A 25399-nucleotide genomic window follows, 5' to 3' on the forward strand; every position below is an offset into this window, starting at 1 on the left:
AGGAATTCAGCTGCCCGATTTACATAGTGTTATGTTTGTAATAGATCAAGGTGCAAATATTAGGCAGGCCTTAACCTCTCAGTGTGAGAGGACTTTCACTACCTGGCTACCCTGTGCTGCAGGAGGAGTATAGCACCAAGCATGCTATGAATGCAGGCTTTTAGTTAATCGAGCATAACTGAAAAACATTTCAATGAATTTCACCAAAATTTCAGTTCGTTATTAATGCATAAATACACATACAGAATAAGTTACCAGAATTACCTAAGGTCAATGCAGTGGAAAAAAATACTGGAGTAGCTAGTACCCAGTTTTTTGAGAAATAAGATCTCAATATAGGTTTCTGTATTATGATTATTAACATATAAACTACAAAAACCACATACATTTCCTACACAGTACCTGAAGCCCATTAATTTACCCTTTATCGAAACAGAAATAACATACCGTGTGACCGCATGTGATGGTGAGCATAAATATCTGCCCATTCTATTACCATCTTTACGAACTCAACAGTAAAAAAAGAACTGAAAATTTTCAAAGGATATAAGCAATTCTTTGCAGTATTCTAAGGCCCATAACCTGTAGTGATTTGCCCACTTTGCCCTCTGTAATTATCCATGTCTTCCCAAACAAACCCACCATTGATAATATTATGGACGATATTTTCCCATGTATCACAAGCAACATCGCTGTCATTATCACTACTTTTACCCTCAGGTTCCATATCATAGTCCTCGCTTAACAAAACGAAACTTTCTGTACCATTATTTGCTAAAAAATTGTTAATTTTTGCATCTGCGATCACAAAAAATGTTTAGATGCTATGGTGTCAACAAGAGAATTTGTTGCTTTTTCAGATGCGATATATCATACGTATGACACAGATTTTAATTCCCATAGGGAACCTGAAATATATGTCCCGAGTGAGTAAATTTATAATACCAACTATATTGGTATTATATCACATGTAATCGATAAAAACTCGATAGATATACACATCAAATGAAAGATCGATGCTTCGTCTATACATATACGAGGATTGGGGTACAAGTCATGGCAGCTATTGTTTTTCTTGTAGATATGTGAACGGATCACAAACGTATATGTGTCGTGTGGAAGTTCTGCAGGCATAGTGTGTATGCAGGACAACAGATGGCTCTGTGATAGCTGGTAGTAGCGCAACAAGGGCTGTGAAATCAGTCAGTTGGTGAGTGTCGTGCAAGATGGAAGTAACCCATGTTGAGCAGCGCACTCACATCAAAATAGCCATTCTCCGAGGGAGAAAAGCGATGGAATGTCACAGTGAATTAGTGGAAGCCCTTGGGAATAATGCCCTACCATACCATACAGTAGCACGGTGGGTAGGAAAGTTTCAGCAAGGACAAGTGTCAACCAGTGATGAGCAACATTCGGGACGACCTGTCAGTGTGTGGACCGATGTGGCATGTGCCGTCATCGAGCAGCTCCTGGATGAAAATAGATGATGGACACTACTGAAGTTAGAGAGGGCAAGTAGCATCCAGGATATTGCATAATGAGCTGCAACTGCGCAAAATCGCATTGCGGTGGGTACCTCATGCACTGACGGAAGTTCAAAGGTGGGTTGATACAGATGTTGATTCCATAGGGAATATGAAAAATTTTGTTCTGAATGAGTAAATTTAATATACCATTATAAATGGTCCATTATTGGACATTATAAATATTCCACCTAATTCATTCCTGGTTGCCAGCGTTTCACCCCCCTGTGTGCTAGGCTGGGCTCATCAGTTGGTACCTAGCACACCTATCAAGACGAATGGCCATTTATATTGGTATTATAAATTTACTCATTCGGAACAAAAATTTTCAGATTCCCTATGGAATCAACATCTGTATCATCTGATAGCCAAGCAGGCATCAGTTTTTGGTAATGAGACAAAGACTCTCATAGTGCATTGGCACTGCCGGTGGCTACAATTAGCCTATGCAGTGGCCTCCACGGTATGCAATAGTCATGCATCTTGGTAGGTGTGCTAGGTACCAACTGATGAGTCCAGCCTAGCACACGGGGGCGAAACGCTGGCAACCAGGAATGAGTTAGCTGGAAAATTTATTATGTCCAATAACGGACCATTTATATAGGTTCAAAGGTGGGTGCGCTATGCAATATGCTCTGACCATCTTGCACACTGGCAACAGGACGGCGATCAATTCTTGTCACGAATAATTGCCATTGATGAATTTTGGGCCAGAGCACACGAACCAGAACTGAAACGTCAGTCCACGGAGTGGCGACATGCTGGATCACCAAGGAGGCGTCGCATATGACGTCAGGGATGTCATTGTTTGCCACTTTGTTCCACCAGGCAGAACAGTGACTGCACAGTACTACAGGGACTTCCTGGTGCAACAGGTACGATGTGGCGTTCAGGAGAAATGTCCGGATCTTGTGGACAGTGCAATAATTCTGCACGACAATGCAAAACCACATAAAGCAGAGTGTGTAGGGCAGCTACTGCGACGTTGGGGATGGGAAGAATTGGAGCACCCACCGTACTCTCCCGACATTTCGCCCTGTGACTTTTGATCTCATTCGAAAGATTAAGGAACCACTAAGTGGTAGGTGGTTTGCAACTCGAGAGGACATTGCTAATGCTGTGCGCCAACAGGTGACCCGATTCACACGTGGTGCGGCAAATGCTGAGGCAGATGGTATTCAGCGCCTCCCACATCGTTGTCAGCGTGCGGTGTCAGTAGCAGGGGACTACTTGGAGGGTCTTCAGGCCCAGGTTTGTAATGTCAATTTTATGTGTACTGTGTTGTCATTCTTTTGCACCGGGAAGGCCATATTGCCCTGTACAGTACCATAATAAATTAGTGTGTTACGATATTTCAGTGCTATTCATTGTTCACACGTTAACACCTTGTCCTTTCGTCTTTATATGTCACATTTTCCAACCGGACTGGTATCTTCAAGAAAAAAAATAGTTGCCATGACTTTTGCCCCAACCCTTGTATGTTGTTACATTTGTAATAGTTCTCAAGAACTGTTCGCTAGATGTGCGCTACGGGCATGCAATGCACGTCACTCCGTGACAGAGAGCGTTAGAGAGTCGGCGTGCAGTGTACGGCAATCCACGTTGAGCGGTTAATGGTTCATGAAGGCTTTATGCAAATACCTTGTGTAGGCACTGTTTAAATACAGTTTTGTGGCACACATTCCAAGATGATTTTCTTAATTCTTAGGTGCAGGACGTAGAATACATAATCAAGGAAACACAGAAAGCTGTAGCCAGTTTCAAACGTAGGGGTTTAGTTAGTTGTGTTGAGTATATTCTGCATCAGGATGTAGAAACAAGATGGAATACTAAGCTGATCATGCTAACATCTGTACATAACTCATACAGTAAAGGTCCTATCAGCGACAAATGCAGGCAAAGAGAGAAAGTAGAAAAGTGAGAAATAAACAGGGATCAATCAATGAAGAACTCATGAGTGACTTGATTTACTTACTAGAACATTTCAAAGAAGTCAAGGATGATTTTGAAGAAAACAGCAGTGCAACAATACAAAACATGCTCCTTTGGTTCCATCTAGTACCGGGAATAGCACCTGGACGTGGACGAGGAGCTAGGGTGCTATCCTGGTATTACAGCAGGGTCAATCTTGATTATTACAACTAGATTACTTACAAAAAAAATACCAAATGTCTCTTTTGTTTAACTCAGAAGGGAAAGCTGCAAACTGTTGGCGAATGCAGCACGCCAGCAATCGCTGCTCAGCCAGTCTGGCTGTAAAGGATACCAAGCCCTGTCGGCCGAGCTGACTTGATGTAGCCCTTGTGAATAACAAGCCCAGCCTAGCTCTGTAGAGCTGTTGCCCGATGCAAGCCTAGCTTAGCTGGCAAACACACGTACGAGCCCAGCCGAGCCTGGGACCGCTTATTGCTCATCTCTACTTCCAGGCCTTGATGCTGTTATTCTCAAGTGAGATGGTTGTCTAAGCAAGTGTGCGCTCTTATTAGTGTACCTACCAACTTTTACAAATAAAAATAGGAAGATTTTTAACTACTGGATTTCATCACGTATATTCTGCCAAGGTCTCAGAGAAAAAAGGACAAGATAAAAGGTATACATAACTACAGCTATAATGTGAAGTGAGCATTGAATTTAAAATTTTAAACCAAGAAAACACAAAAATGGTTACAAGAAAATGTACCTAATCATTCTCATTTAAGACACGTACATACGAATGTATATTATACGACACACAGAACAAAATGCATAATGGTTTCCTTTATTAGATTGTAAAATGAACAGAAATTAAATTTTACAGGTATCTCTGAACACTTGGGGACAACGTCTGTTATGTTTTGGGGCCATAAAATGAAGAGAAAATACCAGAAACTGTCAATGACACAACTCTCCGAAATACATTCAAGTCATTAAAATTACTAATAATAATGTTATTTGCTTAACGTCCCACTAACTACTTTTCAGTCTTCGGAGACGTTGAGGTGCCGGAATTTAGTCCCACAGGAGTTCTCTTACATGACAGTAAATCTACCGACACGAGGCTGATGTATTTGAGCACCTTCAAATACCACCGGACTGAGACAGGATCGAACTTGCCACGTTGGGGTCAGAAAGCCAGCGCCTCAACCATCTGAGCCACTCAGCCCGGCATTAAAATTACTAAGTAAGAATAAACACAAAAGCACTGAAATATGCAAAACTACTACATATAAAACAGATCAGTATGTCTCGTACATTATTAACATACGACTTTGATGGGGAGAAAAGTACAGAATCACAAGAAAAAAAAACACATGGCCTACAACTCCAACAAAAGTACGCACAGAAACGATGTTAACAGGGCGCGAACCACACAATAACAAAGTCATTACTTCGTCCCGATTAACAGAGCCGCAAGTCTCTTTTGTAGGATGACTGCCATCCTGAATTCCGAGCTTAAAGCACACACGCTGCTGTAGTGAGTGGGAAACACGATATACGAAGGCAACTGATGATACACTCTCCAAATGAAACATCAAATAAATATGCTTGCAAATGAGGTTGCGTAAATTACACAAGCAAATAAGAATTTATCTTAGGGAAGAGTATTGACCGTACTGAAGGTTATATTGGTCGAAAATAGGAAGAAGTAAGAATAAATCAGAAAATCGGAAGACGAGTTCAAAAATGGAAAGTTCATGGGTAAATAGGAAGGGTTGGCAGGTATGTATTAGCCTTGAACTGTTATTAGTGAGTGGAAGCATGTGTGGAGGGGAAGTAGGAGCAACCAGAGTGGAGGAAGTAGTTTATTTTATGCATGTTGCGAATAATTTTTCACCTGCTGATGACTGCTGATGTCTGTCAATTCTTCAAGGAAAATATTGTGGAGAATTTATGATTGCATTCCTTCATGTGAGCATTCATTGCTGAAAACCTACTGTTTGTCGGCATTTATGTGCTCTTTGTAATGTATGGTGAGGGTCCTGCTGGTTTGTTTCAGGTAAGTAGCATCATATTCAGCGCACTTTAATCCATAAATACCAGATTGTGTCTATTAATGGTGTGGGTGTTATGGCATATTTGGGCACTGGTGGTGTTATTTTTAAACGAGATGTTACAGTTACGTTTCTTGAAAATGTTAGTGATTTGGTGCATATTATTATGTTTTTAAATGAAAGTGACATACAGTAGAACCCCTATATAACGTTTTTACAGGGACCAGATATTTTAAACCTTAAATGGGGGTTTAACTTAAATCGAGGTTTCAGTAGAAAGCACACCTTTTCCAGAGATCTTTGTCTGTATTAACATAAATTGTACTATCATACATTATTTACACAGTGACAGCAATAAAACAAGGAGATATCTACCCTACACACTGTACTGTAGTTACAACTTTGTATGGATTGTGCTGAAGATTACTCCTGTGTTAAAATTTTTCCTTAGAAAATTCAGCGATCCATTAATTTTGCCGGTCAGTGTAGTTGCACACCTCTTAAAAATCTGTCTCCCTCTATGTCTCTTAGTTGGTTAAGAAATTGTTTTCAATGTTATTAAGGAAAATGTTCGCTATTATTCCTGATAATGGTGAGGCCATGGTTAACGCTTCCTTTTGACAGATGTTTGTTGGTGAATACAAAACCACTTTGGTTTAAGGTTGTTCTTATAACATTATATATGATTATTCATAAAAGATGGGAAAGATATCAAACTTGTAAAAAAACACATAAAAATCAGTATGAAACAGCAATCGGTTTGTTTAAACATTTTAGCGAATGTTTTCCAAGCAGCGGCTTGCTCATTAGCACATATTTTCTAATTCTAATAGTCTGAATACGCACATTCAGTTTCATTCTTAAAAACTGTAAGAGCATCATTACTTGAGAGGCTTACGGCAAACATTTCCATTTCCTTACTTCAAACAGCATCCCCTAACCTAGATTTACCGTGCACGTATTACGAGAACATACACTCATGTTCATAAAAACCAGAATACCTTGAAAGATTAGAGATAGGAAGTTCGTATTCACAGGACATGTGCATTAGTATGTATTCTTCACTGTAATCGAAGAATATTGCACAGATTAACATAGGAATTTTTGAAGGGCATAACAACAATGTTATTAAAACGGGGGTTCTTTTTTACTGTACTACAGCGGCCACAGTCGGATGTGTATTTGAGTCCGACATCTCACTTTAGCCCCCTTCTGCCTTGAATAATGGTTAATAAGCTTATGACTTCTTTTTCACAGCTTCTTAATGTCCCATAACCAAAACGAATAGAAATAAATATTTCAGAATTTGAATGTTTCTTTAATGCTAAATGCAGGTTTTGTCTTATTGTGAATTACGTTAAATCAAATATAAAATTGCATTGCTCTTATGGAATAATTTTTGGTACTTGAAACTTCTTCCGTTAAATGTGGGTTTATGTTAAATCGAGGTCATGCAAAATCAGGGTTATACTGTATTCATTTTCCTCTCTTGAGTCTGAAATTAAAGTGGTGATTTCATCTTTATTTTGTTGATGATCTTGTTTACATATTCCCTACTATAGCCATTATTGATAGTAATCAAGTTTATTTAATTGATATATTTTCTTATAATCTTAGTCTGAAAGATGATTGTTCAAAGCTGTATGAATCATGCAGTAGATATCTGCTTTTCTGTGTGTGTTTGGGTATAAAGAATCCTTTCTGATAATTTTAATTATCTGGGTAGGATTCTGTATATATTGAACTTCAGGGATTCATTATTTCTGGTAACAGTGAGGTGTAGGAAGTTGATTACTTTATTAATTTCTGGTTCGTGCATGAATTTAATATATAGACTTGTAAAGTTAAGTTTATCTAACACAGTATTACTGCAGGTTTCCCATTGATCTATTATTGTAAAAACATCATCCACATATCTCGACCAGTGGTGTATGTCTTTAATATTAGTAATTATTTTTGTTTTCTAAGATGTGGCAATCCTTTCTGTTGCTAGATAATGTTGTTAAAGCTGAAAAAATTATTATCTAATTTAAACTTTAGAATGTTCAAGAATTCCTCTATTTTAAGTTGCTTAAAACGCTCTGTTTATTTTTAAAAAAATTGACAAAAATGTTAGCTTCTGTTACAGAAATGTTAGGAAACATATTGGTGATATCGTAAGAAGTATCAGTAGGATATTTTTTACCATTCCACAAAAACCCTACTAACTCTGTTGGTAATGACTGTATGATCTTGAGATCCAGAGGCTGACACTCTACCACGGGTCCACAGAGGGAGTTAGTGTTAGGGGTGTACAATTAAACTGTACTTACTTGTTTTCCTCTTTGATACATGGGCCCAGTTGGTCAGCTGAATGTTCTTCTGTGATTACTTCCTCTTTAACGTCTGCGACAGGCTATGAGAAAGGAAAGTAAATTTTAAAAAGTAGAGTAACAATGTAATAGTAATAATAACATAAAATAAACAAGAAACAGCTGAAAAAAAAATGAATTTCTTAATTGCATAATGTAATATATATATATATAAGTTGACCAGCCATTTGTTTGTTTGTTTGTTTGTTTCCTTTACTTGATACTGGACTTCCCAAAGAGGATTCTGATATACTGGCTCTCATCACACCGAATCTCTGCCTCCCACATCTAAGTTCTGTCTACAAATGGTCAGTCATTCGAGAGATAATGCACCTGATAGCCACCCCTATTAGAGAATCAAAAGATCTGCCTCCGAATTAGTTCATAAAACAATATTTATTTTATATGTTTAGACTAAGCAGGGCTTGATCATAACTAAAGATAAAAATTATCACCATTAGGCAGGTTGTCTCTTTCAGATTTTATTTGATAAAGAAAATGCAATACATGGTGTTTCATGTTAAGGTATACAAATGGTGTCTAACAATCGCCAATGAATTTTTCAACACAGTGTCTGCTATGGTCTGGATAATGGTGTCCAGTATTTTGTTTATTCTTAAGACTCAACAGAATATGAAGACTCAATCATATTGACTTATGAAATTCACAATATTTTTTATTTAAATTCTAAAGGACTCTGTTCAGGAACTGTAATTTAAAACTACTACCATAAGACATCAGCAGAAAAGCCTAAAAATATTATAATTCTGATTCAATAGAAAATCATTTTTACTATGTTTGCAATGCTTAAATTGATGAAATCCCTTGGAATTAAGAAGAAGATGAACTACAGAAAAACTGTACGTTTCACTTTCTCAAAAGTGCTCTAATCATGGTGAAATGTTTCAATGTCATTAAGCATTTCAACAACGGAGCAACGGACAGCAGAATTCATCAACCTAACCTTACTTAGGTATGTTAAAGGAACATAATCTCTCTGTGTGTCCTGTTATATTTATTATATTTACGGGACTGGGTGAGCCTCCGTGGCTCAGTTGACAGTGTGTCAACCTCTCACCGCTGGGTTCCATGGTTCAAATCCTGGTCACTCCATGTGAGATTTGTGCTGGACAAAGCAGAGGCGGGACAGGTTTTTCTCCGGGTACTCCGTTTTTTTCTGTCATCTTTCATTCCAGCAACACTCTTCAATATCATTTCATTTCATCTGTCAGTCATTAATCATTGTCCCAGAGGAGTGCAAGAGGCCTCAGCAGCTGGCACAATTCCTATCCTCGCCGAAAGATGGGGGCTTCATTCATTCCATCCCTGACCCGGTCATATGACTGGAAAACAGGCTGTAGATTTTCATTCATGACACTGCTGATTGTTTTAAAACATTTGATACAGCACAGTGAACTGCTTTGAAGTAGTGTGTTGACACATTGCGCACTTCCGTCTTGGACTGCAAGAGAACCAGTGTTTCGCAATGGCATGGTGAAACATGAAGCATGCTTCATAGCTAAGTTCAATTCTGTGAATAAGCTGTTCAACATTGTGATAATCGCAAAATGAGTTCAAGAAAAATTTAATGGGCAAATGTCCAAATTCCAGTATGATAAATAGATGATGTACAGTATAACAGTACCAGTATTCAGTAATAAACTGTGTTTACTTCCAAACTAAATGCTTACAATGATACTAAAAGGGATCAGTTTTACAGTTAAAAACACACCAAAATAGTAACTAATTTGAATAATTATAAAATGATTAATGAAATTCAAGAAGAGTTCAAATGAGGTATTCTAAGTACAATAACAAACTTAAAGTAATCCAGTTTAAAAAAAAGTAAAATACTAGTGTAAATAAATTAACTAATTTGAATAATTATAAAATAAATAATGAAATCTAGGTGGAGTCTAAAATCTGAATTTTATGTACATTAACAAACAACATAACCTTGTTACGAAAGCATAGTAAGATTGTTAACAAACTAAATGAACTTTGAATGATTATAAAATAAGTAATTAAATCTAAGAAGAGTTCAAAAAATCTGTATTATATGTACAGACTTGACCTAATCCAGTTTGAAAATCTACTTCACATTGAAGTTTAAAAACATAATTTTGAAATTTTGCACTCGACAAAACTTTTGGTTATAGTACAACCCTGCTATTAGAACAAATGCTCACACGGAATGGAGATAGCCATAATACAAAGACGATGCTTCACTATCTCAAATAGTGAAGGCAACAACACTCTTTTCTTTCCACCACAATAACAGAATCTCTGATCTATGTAAAAGTGGCATCTTCATATACTTGTCCAATTCAACAATGCTTGAAGCAAGTGGGTTATCCACCTGGGTTTGAACTGGAATTGAATCTCCCACAGCCTTATTGAAATCTTTCCAAGTATTTATTCCATCCCAAACAACTGGAAGTGTTGCCTGGAACAGACTCAGTTGTTACAGAACAGATAGATTGTTGGCAAGATGCCTGACATACTGCACAGTACTTCCTAACACCAGCTTCTTTCATTTCCTTGAGACGTTGTCCATCCCAAGGAAAACCATTTTCTCTGAATTGTGCATACAACAATGTTGCATTCCATGCAAAAGGATTTTCTCTTAATTTGTTGAGGAGATAATTACAAATTTCCACTTCTAATTTTGAAATTAACTATTTAATAGTTTCATTTTAACAGTTAGACTCTTTCAGTAAGAGGCTGTGCTGAAGTAGTCCAATGCTTAGTAAAAACACTTCAGACAAAGTTACATTCTTTTCATTGCTGACTTCTGAAGTACACTGTTAGAAAGATGATACAATTTGACACGACTTCTCAATAATACAGCATTCTTCATTCGACATCTTCGGTACTGAATTCACATCCATGATGGTGAAAGTACTCTGCAAAGGTTCTTTTATCTGTAGCATACTTTCAAACATTTCATAAGTCGAATTTCATCATGCAGTACAAGCAACGATCGTACTGCCAATTTCACACATTGCTGTGATGTTTGTCAATGCTTTGGCAATGTTTTCTCTTGAATTTGGAAGACAACTATAAATACTACTTACGACAAAAACATTCATCGATGAAAAGAGGAGTCACCGCCATGTAGGTGTCATTCTTGAGAGAAGTCCACCTGTTGGTGATTAGATAAAATGTAGGTGTCATTCTTGAGAGAAGTCCACCCATTGGTAATTAGATACATGATGCAGCTTGAATTTCATTTTGAACTACTTCTGCTGTCCCATTGTATATAAGTGATAATAAACTGGCAGAGATTTCCTGCTTGGTGGTTTGTAGTTATGATAAAGAATCAAAATTATTCTCTTGAACTTTGGACTTTCCACAAAACTAAAAGGCAAACTCTTTGATGACTGATTGATGCTTGTTGTTTAAAGGGGCCTAACATCTAGGTCATTGGCCCTTAATGGTACGAAATGAAATGACAAATTAAAAACCCAAAATCCTCCACTGACCACAATTCAAAACGTGAGGACAAAGAATGAGTGGATGGATATGAAGTTAAAACGATCAGTGGAACTGACCCACAGTGCCTTACATGCCCAGCGACTGGTGTAAAAGAATAGCATTAATGACCAAGGGACTGCTTCTATAGCATGATACTAAATCGATGATACTTGTAGTCGAAAGGAGTCCAAAATCTAAGTCATCGGCCCCTCATAATGGTACTTATCGCTAGAAAAAGTAGAACCATGTCATTTGTCATGCTGCAGTACTAATGAAGAGTAGCGTAGACTCGTGGTATTCCACACATTATGGTACTACTCACAGCTAATGAAATTTGCACATGTGTTACAGACCTACTGTGTTTCGCACATTGTGGCACCATTGACAGGCAATACAAACCTATGGTGTTCGTCACCTAAGTGCACTAACCACAGGGACTCGTACTATCCCGTGGTGTTCATCATATAGTGGGTACTAATCATAAGCAAGCCAGAACCAAGGGTACCGTCATCCCATGGTGTCACTCAGATAGTGCTACTAATCACAGGTACTGTAAAAGCCATCGCGCTCGTGGTTGCTACTAATCACAAACCTATTTGGTACCTAACATAGTAGGAAAAGCGAATCATGGTGTTCCCCGAGTGGTGGTGCTAATCACAAGGAGTTTCATGGTTCTAATATAATCATCTCTTGGTTGCCTCTTTTAGTTGCCTCTTAAGACAGGTAAGAGATACTGTGGGTGTATTCGTCTGCATTACCCACCCACAGGGGGTTGTGTGTTTGGTCGGCAAGAGGTATTTTATTTCCCTCAAGTCTGCTGGCAAGATGGTTAGGACCCCCCTATCTGCCACATGGGACGTGCCACGTGGGAGTAACACCTCTCCCCCTGCTATGCCAGCATAGTAGGCTCATGGCAAATACTCTTTAACAACATACATCACCATTATAGACCGTTATACTTTTCAGCGTTCAGTCTGCAATCCTCTGTGAATTAACCATACTTTGCCACAATCCTCTATATGCAACTAGTGCTGTGGCCTCATATAGTTCTATACCTCTTGTCTTTAAATCACTAGAAACTGAGTCAAAACATCGTCGTCTTGGTCTCCCTCTACTTCTCTTACCCTCCATAACAATTTGTCTTCTAGATAACCTATCCTCCTCCATTCGCTTCACATGACCCTACCACCGAAGCTGATTTATGCGTACAGATTCATCCATCGATTTCTTTCCAAAGTTAGCCTTTATCTCCTCATTTCCGAGTGACCTCCTGCCATTGTTCCCACCTGTTTGTACCAGCAATCATTCTCACTACCATCATCTCTGTTACTTCTAACTTATGAATAAGATACCCTGAGTCCACTCAGCGTTTGGTCCCGTAAAGCAAAGTTGGTCTGCCTTTTTTTTTTTTTGCTATTTGCTTCACATCGCACCGACACAGATAGGTTTTATGGTGATGATGGGACAGGAAAGGCCTAGGAATGAGAAGGAAACGGCCATGGCCTTAATTAAGGTACAGCCCCAGTATTTGCCTGGTGTGAAAATGGGAAACCATGGAAAAGCATCTCCAGCACTGCCAACAGTGGGGTTCGAACCCACTATCTCCCGGATGCGAGCTCACAGCTGCACACTCCTAACTGCACGGCCAACTCGCCTGGTAAAAGTTGGTCTGAGAAACAGTTTTGTCCAGGAGCCGACTTCCTTCTTACAGAATACAGTTCATCACAACTGCGAGCTCGCTGCATTAGATTTACTGCACCTTGATTCAATCTCACTACTATATTACCATCCTGGGAGAACACACATCCTAATACTTGAAATTATCTACCTGTTCCAGCTTTGTAAAACCAATCTGACATTCAATTGTGTTGAATTTCTTACCTACATCAATTTAGATTTGGTAAGGCTAATTTTCATACCATATTCATTGCACCTATTTTCAAGTTCCAATATATTAGACTGCAGGCTTTCAGCACAATCTGCCATTAAGCAGTCTTGCCCAACACCTGTAAATAACCTGAACCAAGAAGTAATTCTACCATCAATTCTCACTGCAGCCCAACTGTCAACATAAATGCCTTTGACTGATTTTAATAATCTACACTTAATCCCACAGTCCCCCAGTATTGCGAACATCTTTTACCTCGGTACCCTGTCCCATGCTTTCTCTAAATCTATGAAACATAAACATAACTGTCTATTCCTCCCATAGCATTTTTCAATTACCTGGTACATACTGAAATTCTGAACCTAAGAGCCCCTTTGTGGTCTGAAAACACACTAGTTTTCATCCAGCTACACCTCAACCACTGATCGCACCCTCTCTTCAAAGATGCCGGTGAATACTTTGGTTGATATACTAATCAATGAGATATCTCGATAGTTGTTGCAATCCTTCTTGTTCCCTTGCTTATAGATAGGTGCAATTACTGCTTTAGTTCAATCTGAAGGTCACCTTACCAACACTCCATGCTAATCTTATTACTCCATGAAGCCATTTCATCCCTGCCCTCCCATTATACTTCACCATTTCAGGTCATAATTTTCTCTATTCCTGCTGCTTTAATGACAATGGAGATTATTTACCACCTTTCCACTTCCTCAATCGTAATTTCACCAACATCATTTTCCTCCTCCTCATGAGTTCGGTTATTCGCAACACCACCAGGAAGATTTCCTTTCATGCTGAGATTTTAAAAATATTCCCTCCACCTGTCCAGTGATTCCCTGGGAGCTATTATGAGTTCACCTGAATTACCCAAAACACTGGTCATTTCCTTTTTTTCTCCATTCTTAAGATTCTTTATTACTGTCCAGAAAGGCTTCCCTGCTGCTTGACCTAGCCTTTCCAGGTTATTACCAAAATCTTCCCACAACTTCTTTTTGGATTCAACAACTATTTGTTTTGCTCTGTTGTTTTTCTACTATGTACACTTCTCTGTCTGCATTGGCACTTGTCTGGAGCCATTTCTGATAAGCCTCCATTTTACGTTTACAAGCTGCTCTCACTTCATCATTCCACCAAGATGTTCTCTTTTTCCCATCTCTACACACAGTTCTTCCAAGGCATTCCCTTGCTGTTTCTACTATGGCATCCCTGTATGCCACCATTTCTCCTTCTATATCCTGAATCTGCCTACTGTCCACTGTTCAGAACTTCTCACTAATCATATCCATGTACTTCTGTCTAATTTCCTTGTCCTAGAGATTTTATATCCTTATTTCTTTGCAGACAGATTTCCCTTTATCCTTAGCCTATAGATACTTAGTGCACTACAGATCAGATAGTGGTCTGTATAATTGAAAAATCCCCAGAAAACCTGCACATTCCTAATAGATTTCCTGAATTCAAAGTCAGTTAAGATATAGTCTATTATGGATCTTATACCCCTACCCTCCCATGTGTAGCGGTGAATAGCCTTATGCTTGAAGAATGTATTCGTAACTACTAAAGCCATACTAGCACAGAAGTCCTGCAAATGCTTCCCATTCATATTAGCTTCCATACCTTCCCCACATTTATCAATCACCCTTTTGAATCCTTCAGTTCTATTTCCAACTCCTACTCTTTTGTTTGCACTGCATCCCATATCTTCAATGTCTTTAACCTTCACCGTTTCGCAAATGACAGGAACTGCACCCAACTAAAGCAGTCCTTAACATCTATCTTCCTGGAGGAGTACGCAAGGGGCTGAGATCAGGTATTCTTGTGTCCAATAATAAGAAATATGTATATTCCTAAGAAAATTGTTTCTGTTTTTTATATTCCTGAGATTCTTGTAGCCTAAAATATTAAAAAATCGAATGATATGCTTTTCTACTTCTTATATGATTTATGTTTTAACTTTATTGGAATTGGTATCTGTATTTTAATTTTAAGTTTAATTTTAAGTTTAATGTTTAATTTGATATTTTAATATTCTAAAATGTAGTTAGTATATTCATAAACTTGTATTGTGTTATAAGTAGACGCTACATAAAGGGGCTTTTCAGCCTCAGTGGCATGTATATCATCATTATCAATATCATTATCATTGAAATCGCCCATTAGCACTATCCTATCCTTGCTGTTTACCCTGACTTTGATGTCACTCAGTGTTCATAAAACATGTTAACATCATCCTCATCTGCACCCTCACATGGTGAATACACTGAGACAATTCTCGTCCTAATTCGTACAACTGCCAAGGGCACAATAGTGGCTCTCAATTTCAGACCACCCAGTAAGTGGCCATGTGGTTTGGGTCATGTAGCTATCAGCTTGTATTCAAGAGATAGCGAGTTCAAACCCCACTCTCTATCTGGCATAAAGTTGCTATGGGTGCTCAGGGTAGCTGAGACCGTAAAATTATTAATATTGAAATATGCAAGGGAGTGCAGTTTGCTGGGTTTAAATCCCCATATTGAGCATTTAGACTTCTCTTTATTTGATTTAAATATTTTTCTTCTTCTTGGTATTTTTATTGGATCGGCACTTGCTGTCGATTTGGCCCAGGTTTACGGTCAGGTGCCTTCCTCATCCCAACCCTATGCGCAAGGGTGTACTGAACTACTCACTACTGCATGCCTGTGGTGGTTTGTAGTGTTGTGTCTTATGAAGACTACCTAAAACACACACAGTTAAAGTTCATGATCCAGTGGAGAATCGAACCGAGAGCCCTCTGACTATTCAGCCAACTCCCTTTTAACCAAAATATAAAAGAAGTTATAAATAAATATTATTGGTTTTATACCACACTAATTACTTTTACAGTTTTGAGAATTTTTTCTCAGGAGTTTCTTTATGTGCTGGTAAGTCTACCAACGCAAGGTTGACATACTTAAACTTTAACTGCCACTGGACTGTACCAGGATTGAATCCACCAGTCTAGGCTCCGAAAGCCTGCGCTTGACCTTCCAAACTGGTCAGCCCACCTATATAACATAACCTCCTTGTTAGTTTGTCACATTCAGTGTAACACTTGCAACCAGAAATAATAATAGTCTAATAATAGTTTTATTAATAACATAAAAATGTTGTTTATTGTTTACTAGCAAATGTACCCGTGCTTCACTACGGTATTCTACATTGTGTACCGATATCGAAATAAATTACTGTACATGAAGAGAATAAGAATTTTTAAATTGCATGTCTCTTGGCGTTAATCCGAGAAAAAGCATAGGGAGGTCCGCAGACGTTGTTTCCAATGTAAAGTGCGAGTTGCAGAGTTGTGATAATAACAACAGGTCCACTTGTCTACAGCAATTCACTATGCGTAACGTCAGTCACATTTTGATGGGAAAATTTGTTTATAATCGGGGGCACCCTCGCAAGGGGGCACCTATACCTAATGATAAAGAGAATCAAGTAAAAGAGTTTTGAAAAAATGCACGCTCCCTTGCCTTCTGCTGGGTCAAATCAAGAAGGAAATTATTCATTACAATGGTACACAGGCTGCCAGTTAAAGTCGGTGTGGGAAGTGTGATTACAACAGCAGACGCCCTCCAGCTGACAGCCACTATTGATATGTAAAGTATTAATTACAATGTCAGACACACCCCTTCTAGATCGCTACAAATCGACTTAAATGAATAAATGTAGATCAACATACGGAAGTATATGCATGTTCACCTTCATTTACAGAATAACTGCTGCTAAACGGTGAATCATATCGAAAAACGGATTGTACGAAAAGATGCCTCTGGCCTCATTTAGCGATCTAAACGGCTGGCTCTATGATATTTCCTTGCATCTCATCTATTTAAAGGTAAAATTATTTTAGAAACGTAGAATAGGGTGAAATTTGTGTAAGGTTTTCACACAGTGAATTACTTTTCAGATACTTATGCGACAGCTTCAAACATAGAATTTGGCTCACATATGGCTACTCGGTGGACCAATATTCGTGTAGAATTTGATGGTCCCATCTTTCCTATAAGTGAATCAAACCATCAATTATATGTGTACAAAGTGCAAAATTTATGAAAATCCAGAAATAGAGCCAAATTTAACGTATAAGGGATAGAGATATGACAAAAAGTCATAGGACCAAAGTTGTAGATCACTCCAAATTGAACACAGATTGTGCCATCCATTTTGTGATATGATTTACCCTTTAGCCAACAAATACCTCAAAAGGAACGTCTGCACCGTCATTAGAATTGCCTCCATATTTCAATATTTTTCTGTGGTAAAAAATAAATTTTTTTAAACATTTCGTAAATTTTCCGTCGGTTACAGGCAAAAAGCTATAATTTTGCCAAATTTCTATTTTCTAATTCATCTCGGAGATTGTGCTGCCATCTTGATATGGGGGGGGGGGGTTAAAAATTAGGACTTTCAGGAAACTTTTAAGCCCATGAAACCTATAGGTTGTCATTTTGGATAAATATCACCAACTGTGTTCTTATGCAGATTTGAAACTCCCAGCGTGTTCCCCGCAGTGAATTTTGAGAATTTTAGATTTTTCTAGGGATCCTGAAGTCATCAGCTTGTCTGGTACCAAGTTTTAAGATTCTAAGATGCCTAGAATGGTTTCATTCTGTTTTCACTTTTATGCCTTAATTTATATATATAGTACAGATATATAGATCGTGCCAAACTGACTACAATTTATTAATATGGATTATATTTCACCCACTTCCCTAGTGGTTCTAGGGGCGTCTTACTCCCACAGAGTGCTTACATACTTGAAAGTCATACTGGAACATACACATGTCCATTATCTTCGTCATTTTTGACAATTTCTTTTTTTCACCCTTTCTCACCCCCTATGCCAAAGGGGGCTGAAGTTGCACTTTAAAAATCTGGAATGTTACTATTCATCTCAGCGACCCGGAAAACTATGGATTCGGCAGTATATTCGATTATCATTATACCTCACTCTCCCCTCACCCTCCCTAAAGGGGGCTAACCTTTGAGTTTTAAAAATCGTGAGTGTTACTAATCATCTCAGTGACCCCAAAAACTATGGATTCGACACAATTTTTGATTATTTTTATATCTCAATCCCCCTCGCCCCCCACCACAAAGGGGGATGAATTTTGACTTACAAAATACCCAGAGTGTCACTATTCATCTCAGCGACCCCAAAAAGAATGGATTCGATACTACTTTCGATGATTTTTATATCTAAGTCTCCTCGCCCCACTGCCCCTAAGGGTTCCTGGGGTGTCCTACCCCCACGTGGTTTGTCCCCTGATACTAAAAATTTGAAGTGTACAATTCACCTCGGCGACCCCGAAAGCTATGTATTCGACACTATTTTCAATTAATTTTATATATATCACTCCTCCATCGCCCCCCCCCCCCCCCAATCATGAAGAGGGCTGAACTTGGGCTTTAATAAATTCTGAAGTGTTGCTATTCATTTCAGCAAGCCCAAAAAAGTATGGATTTGACACTACTTTCGATGATATTTTATCACACCACCTCGCCCCACCCCGCCCCTAAGCATTCTTGGGGTGTCCTACCCCCACGTGGTTTGTTTCCTGATACCAAAAATCCGAAGTGTACAATTCACCTCAGGACCCCGAAAACTCTGTATTCGGCACTATTTTCGATTAATTTTATATAACACTCCCCCCTCGCCCCCACCCCCAAAGTAGGGTGAACTTCGACTTATAAAATATCCGGAGTCTCACTATTCATCTCAGCGACACTTACAACTATGGATTCGACACTATTTTTGATTTTTTTTATATATCACTCTCCCATCGCCCCCCACCACGAAGGGGGCTGAACTTGGACTTTAAAATATTCCGGTGTGTCACTATTCATCTCAGCAACCACGAAAAGTATGGATTCAACACTATTTTCTATTATTTTTATATATTACATTAGTCCCCCGTGAGGAAAGCAACAGGAAACTACCTCACTCCTCATTTCCCTAGTACACCTCTTCAGTGACTCGTAGGCTATTTATGACAGCTGTTGGCGGAGCTGCAGAGGATTAAACCAGCCTTCGGGCTGAATACCCAACATACATACATTACTCCCCCATCGACCCCCACCCCAATGGGGGCTGAACTTGGACATTAAAAAATTCTGGAGTGTCACTATTCATTTCAGCAAGCCCGAAAAATATAGATTTGACACCGCTTTCGATGATTTTAATATCTCACCCCCTCGCCCTAAGGTTTCCTAGGCTGTCTTAACCCTACGTGGTTTGTCTCCTGAAACTAAAAATCCGGAGTGTACAATTCACCTCGGCGACCCTGAAAACTATGTATTCGACACCATTTTCGTTTTAATTTTATATATCAGTCCCCCCTCACCTCCCACCCCAAAGGGGGCTTAACTTGGACTTTAAAAATCCGGAGTATCACTATTCATCTCAGCAACCCTGAAAAGTATGGATTCGACACTATTTTCGTTAATTTGTATATCTGACCCCCATTGCCCCCCCTCGCCCCCCCGCCCCTAAGGGTTCCTGGGCTGTCTTACCCCCACATCATTTGTCTCCTGATACTCAAAATCCGGAGTGTACAATTCACCTCGGCAACCCTGAAAAATATGTATTCGACACTATTTTCGTTTAATTTTATATATCACTCCCCCCCCTTGCCCTAGCCCAAAGGGGGCTGAACTTGGACTTTAAAAAAATCCGGAGTGTTACTATTCATCTCAGCGACTTGGAAAAGTATGGATTCGACATTATTTTCGTTAATTTGTACATCTGACCACCTCGCCCCCCCGCCCCTAAGGGTTCTTAGGCTGTCTTACCCCATGTGGTATGTCTCCTGATACTAAAAATCCAGAGTGTATAATTCACCTCAGCGATCCTGAAAACTATGTATTCGACACTATTTTCGTTTAATTTTATATAACACTCCCCCTTCGCCCCCCATCCAAAAAGGAGCTGAACTTTGACTTTTTAAAAATCGGGAGTGTCATTATTCATCTCAGCTACCTCGAAAACAGTGGATTTGACACATTTTTTTATTATTTTTATACACTGACCCCCTGGCCCCCCACCCCTATGGGAGCTACGAATGGCTTACCACCACAGTGCTTGTCTCCAGATAGTAAGTCATAAGTGTACCAAGTTTTGTTGAAATTGCTCCAGTGGTTTAGGAGGAGATATGTCATTTACATACACATATACATCCATTTTTATATGAAGGGGTTAAAGGTATAGTGGTGTAAGTCACTTTATCATCGTTTTTAGGAAATGAGCATAATGCGAAAGGTATTGTAGTTAATTCAGTAGACAAGTTTTTGTGATGGTATTGTTTTAGAGGTACTACGTAGGTCCAAACTTAGGGATTAGGCTTGATTTGAAATTTTTTTTGCTCAAAAGTTGTACCTCACGCACTAACCAAAGTCACTTGCACCACTGTGCCTTACCAAAGCCTGTGACATACACCACTGTATGACCTAAAACCAAAGACTTACACCACTATGGACATCAACAAAATGATGTAAAGTTGACTTGCACTTCTCAAACACATTTTTATTGAACATTACACAAAGTATAAGAATAATACAAACAATTTAATTTTTTATCACGAATGGAGTCTTAATGTTTTTAACATGGCAATACGGATTCAGTCTATTTCATCAGGATATGTGGTTTCCACAATTTCCAGAGGTCCAACATCTACAAGCTCCTCACCTTCTTCAATAGTGGTTCGCAGGGAAACGAAGAATTCATGTTTCACTGGTGGAATGTATGGCAGAAGATCAAGCATATCTTTCTTTTTAGCCTCGGTAACAGGCCTTCCCCTTGGGTACAAAACATCTTGAGAAACGTTGGCCAGAGAATGTCGCCTACCGGGCTTTGCTGCCTTTAGATTTAGTTTAGAAAATGGGATATCCTCATTCACAGTTTCTTTGTAGAAGAGAGTGTAAGGTTGATCTTTCAAAATTCGTATCCATTGAATTTTCAACCAATTAACAGCAATGTTGTTCTCATTTTTCTTTCGTCGCGTGATACAACTTTCCAACTTTGCAACAGATTTGAAATCCTCTCGGCTCATTTTCGTCACCATGAATGGATTGTTCCTTCGGCACTTCATTATGATACTGTACCAGTCGTCTGCAGTATAAATGGACTTGTTCTTTGCGTACGATTCAATTGATCCAAATTCAGCGTCGTTGGGTAGAAAAGAGTGGCCACTTACCATAAATTTGTGATCGATAATTTCTGCATTGCTTTGAGGGCCCTGTATGTACTTCATGAGGTACAAGGAAAACTTAATATTACGGTTTTGGCCCGTGCATGCGTCACTGTACAACACTATGTGCCTAGCAGATGACGCTCTTGCTGCAAGATGTTTGACGATACAGGAACCAATCTCTTGAGACCCACGAGAAGCGATCGTTTCATCCCAGCAGAACATGAAGCCTAAACCTGTTCCAAGTTCATGGCAGCCAAGGTTATAACAATACATATTCCGCTTATAGTAAGCCACGGACGTCGTCAAAACAGGAAATGGCAAAGCCTTTTCGAGGTCGAATGTCAGACCATAGAAAGATTCGTCTTCCCGTGCTTTCACTTTGTCCCGATCTCTAGCCTCTCTCACCTTTTCGGCATTTCTGAGGTGTAATTCTTTTTCAGCCTTCAGCTTTGTAGATTCGTCTTCATCTTCACACACTTCAATCTTCTTGTCAAGCACATCGCATCTGGTGCACGTATCTTTAAGAGGCCGGTGGAAATGCAAGTTGAACTCATTGCTAAAGGTTCGACGGTAGATGGCTTCAGAAACAGGAATATCACCTTTTTCCGTGCACTTTTCTTTGTACAGTTCATACATTGTACGTACATTCATGTCAGGAGGAAGGTATTTCCTGTTAGGGTTCTCTGATCTACTGTAGTGCGATTGATACGATGGGAAAGATGCTATGTGGTCACGCACACCATTCATGGCAGCCTCCGGTGTTTTATTTTTGGGGGGATGGCGTCCTCGGCCATCACTTCCTGGTTGTTGACCCTCTCGTACTTTTTGTATTGCCCTTGTCATTCGCCCATCCGAAACCTGGAGTGTTTGTAAGAAAAAACGCTTGCACACAGTAACGCTATTGCCTCTGACTTGGAATCTGAAGCTGTTTGAAACAGACTTTGCATTTCTCGTTGCATTTCGTGGGCGTCTTACATTAGGTTTCTGTTGCACAATCAAACCACATAAAAATACGTTTTGTTCAGAAAAACTGCTTAGCTTCCAAAAGGTGTCGAAAATTTCTCGCCTCGCCACTTCAGGTACGTTCTCCACACACTTTTTTTTACATTTACAATCAAAGTTCTGATACAGCTTACCGGCCACTTCTTTTCCTCTAGAGGACACGTACGGGAGCCCTGAATTTCGTGCTCGCTTTCGCTTTTGAGCTTTACTTTCGTGTTTTTTGTCTTTTCCTCGTTCTCGGGTGAGCGTTTTCTCGATTCTCAGAAGTTCCAGCAGTAGGAAATTCGCTGGAATGGTTGCGCTGGCGTCCGCCGTCTACCTCTTCATCTCCTTCTGATTCTGAAACAACAAACATCTTGTTACACTTACTACCGAAATAAAAAACTGCAGGGGAAGCTTCGATTCAGCATTCAAAATTACGTGAAAAACGATACTCAACACGACCATTTTCAATAATCACAGAAAATTCACTAAAAACATCACTCTTCATGCATTTTTCTCCATTTTTCCTTTCTTTTTTTCCGAACCGATTACAAAGGTGTATTATTCAGGGAATAGTAGACCAAAAGGACCTAAGGCATAATCTAATGTAAGTACTTGCTAAAAACGTTGCAACAAAATAGGTTAGTAGGTGAGTAACTGAGAGGTTAGAAGGTGAATAGTACTTACCATCATCTGTTTCTGATGTGTTTTCTCCTTGTTCACGCTCCCATTCATCACTGGACTCCAGCTCATCCAACGGATCACTTAAACTTATTTCAGAATCCATCGTTTCTTTGAGTATTCACGCATGCATTCAACACTCGATGAACATCGCGGAACAATTACAACCACACTGGTGTAAGTCTGACTCACACCACTTCAGTTATCAGCAAAACAGATGATCCATTACCAGTCTAACTTGTGCTGCCATCTAACGACGAAATGAGTGAAGCTCTGACTTACTCCACTTTTTCTATGAACAGTTTTTTATTTCTACATCGCCTTTCTGTGCCTAAGTCAACTTCTACCGAAAATTGACTTACACCACTTTGACTTTAACCCCTTCATATATATACGAGACTCGCTTTCGCTCGTTGGGGGCTCCGCCCCCAAACCCCGGATACTCCACATTACAAATGGAAATGTCAAAATTGACTCTGGAGAAATGGTATGTCGCATCAACAAGCGGAGTGTGCCAATGGACGGACTTTTACCCACCGGCGTGTTTGGTTCTATTATGTTTTATCGTATATTGGCCATTTATTGTCTGGGGCAACTTTCACAAGTTGAAAAATTATTTTATTCACTTAATAGTCAGCTACAGTCTTGAAACTTTTATAGGACCAAATTTATAGATCGCATCATTCCCGGGACAGAAAGAGCTATCCAGTTTTGATTGGAATTACTGTTCAGGCAGAAATTACTTTAAAACGAAGGTCTCTAACTGCATGAAATTTGCCTGAATATTTCGATACTTTTCACAGGTAAAAAGTAAAAGTTACAGGGTGACAACTATAATTTCGCCAGATTTCAATTTTCTGGTGCACCTGGAAATAGAATCCGCCATTTTGTTTGGCAGGGAGGGGTAAAAATTAAAATTTTTAACTTATTGGAATTTTTCACTGGGTTACAACCTAATAGTTATCTGGCCAATAGGGCCAGGGAATGTGCACGCTAAATAATGCAGACTATCATTTGGAAATTTATTGCTGCCAAATGGCACGTCGTATAGAAAAACGGATTGCGGCATTATACGACCCTTCTAGTCACCTACATTATTGTCTTAGACGTGTTGTTGTACATAAGCTATCTATACAGTAGAAAGAAGTGAACTTTTCATTCCATGTCAAATTTCGTCTGCTTAAAACCATTTGAAAAATAATTTTGCCAACTTAGCAGACAGCTACAATCTTCAAACTTGGCATGCTGGACGACAATACGACCTACAATTTTGGTTATTTGAGATTTTGCCATATCTCCATGGTCTTCACCATAAATTGATTAACAAACATACATTATGCTGAAATTAGGTTAGTGTATCCACATATTCCTTCAGTTTCCCATACATTCAAGGCAGCTAGAATAATGATGGTAGGTCTACATATGGCCAATGGTCATGCCAAGGAGTGTGCTGAATTTCGTGCATCTATCTGTTTTATGAGTGTGTGAATCAGTAAGATAAATCATGGAAATTTAACAAAATTGACCAAAACCAGGGAAAGGAAGCTCAATCGTGCAATCCGTTTATTGATAGCGATTACCGTTCAGCTACAAGATACCTCGAAATGAAGGTCTGCACCGTCATTAAATTTGGCTTAATATTTCAAATTTTTTAATGGGTGAAATGTTAAATATTTGAACTTGTAGCAATTTCTACATCGGTTACAGGCTTGGAGCTAGAGCATTGCCACATTTTAATTTTGTAGGGCACTGCATCATGGAGTCTGCCATTTTGTTGGGGGGGGAGGGTGGCGAAAATTAAAAATGTAAACTTTTTGGAATTTTTCCATATGTTACACGCTAATAGCTATCACACTGCCAAATTTCAAGTTTCTACCTCACGTCGAAGTGAGTAAACATTTATGCCAGTGAGTGAGCCTTGTGGCTTTATATACAGTATATATATATATATAAGATTATTATTATATTGATGGATGTAATCATAAAACATGTAAAACAGAGTATTAGTAGTGATGAATTGAATGCTTTGGTATTTGCAGATGATGTGGTGATTTGGGGAAGGGGAGAAAAGGAATTACAAAGGAGACTGGACATTTGGAATGAAAATCTGAAGGAGTTTGGAATGGTAATTAGTAAAAAGAAAACTGTAGTCATGGACTGTGAAAAAGAGAAAAAGAGAAGGCAAGTGAACATATATGGAGAATGGTTAGAGAATGTAGAACAGTTTATATATCTGGGTAGCATTATTAATGGAAGTAATGAAATCAACCCTGAAATTAATAACAGACTAAGGTAAAACATTTTATCACCA

At 38.9% G+C, this 25399-nt stretch overlaps 1 protein-coding gene across 1 annotated transcript in view; it reads right to left on the minus strand.

Annotated features, from left to right (window-relative positions):
* Nucleotides 1-25399, minus strand: part of LOC136875012 (zinc finger protein 155) — a 69005-nt gene that overhangs the window by 13140 nt on the left and 30466 nt on the right. Inside the window, exon 4 of the mRNA XM_067148728.2 lies at nt 7807-7889. Coding sequence (XP_067004829.2) covers nt 7807-7889 — 83 coding nt within the window. The remainder of the gene's footprint in view (nt 1-7806; nt 7890-25399) is intronic.

This window comes from Anabrus simplex, chromosome 5, assembly GCF_040414725.1.
Source record: "Anabrus simplex isolate iqAnaSimp1 chromosome 5, ASM4041472v1, whole genome shotgun sequence".
NCBI classification, from domain to species: Eukaryota; Metazoa; Arthropoda; class Insecta; order Orthoptera; family Tettigoniidae; genus Anabrus; species Anabrus simplex.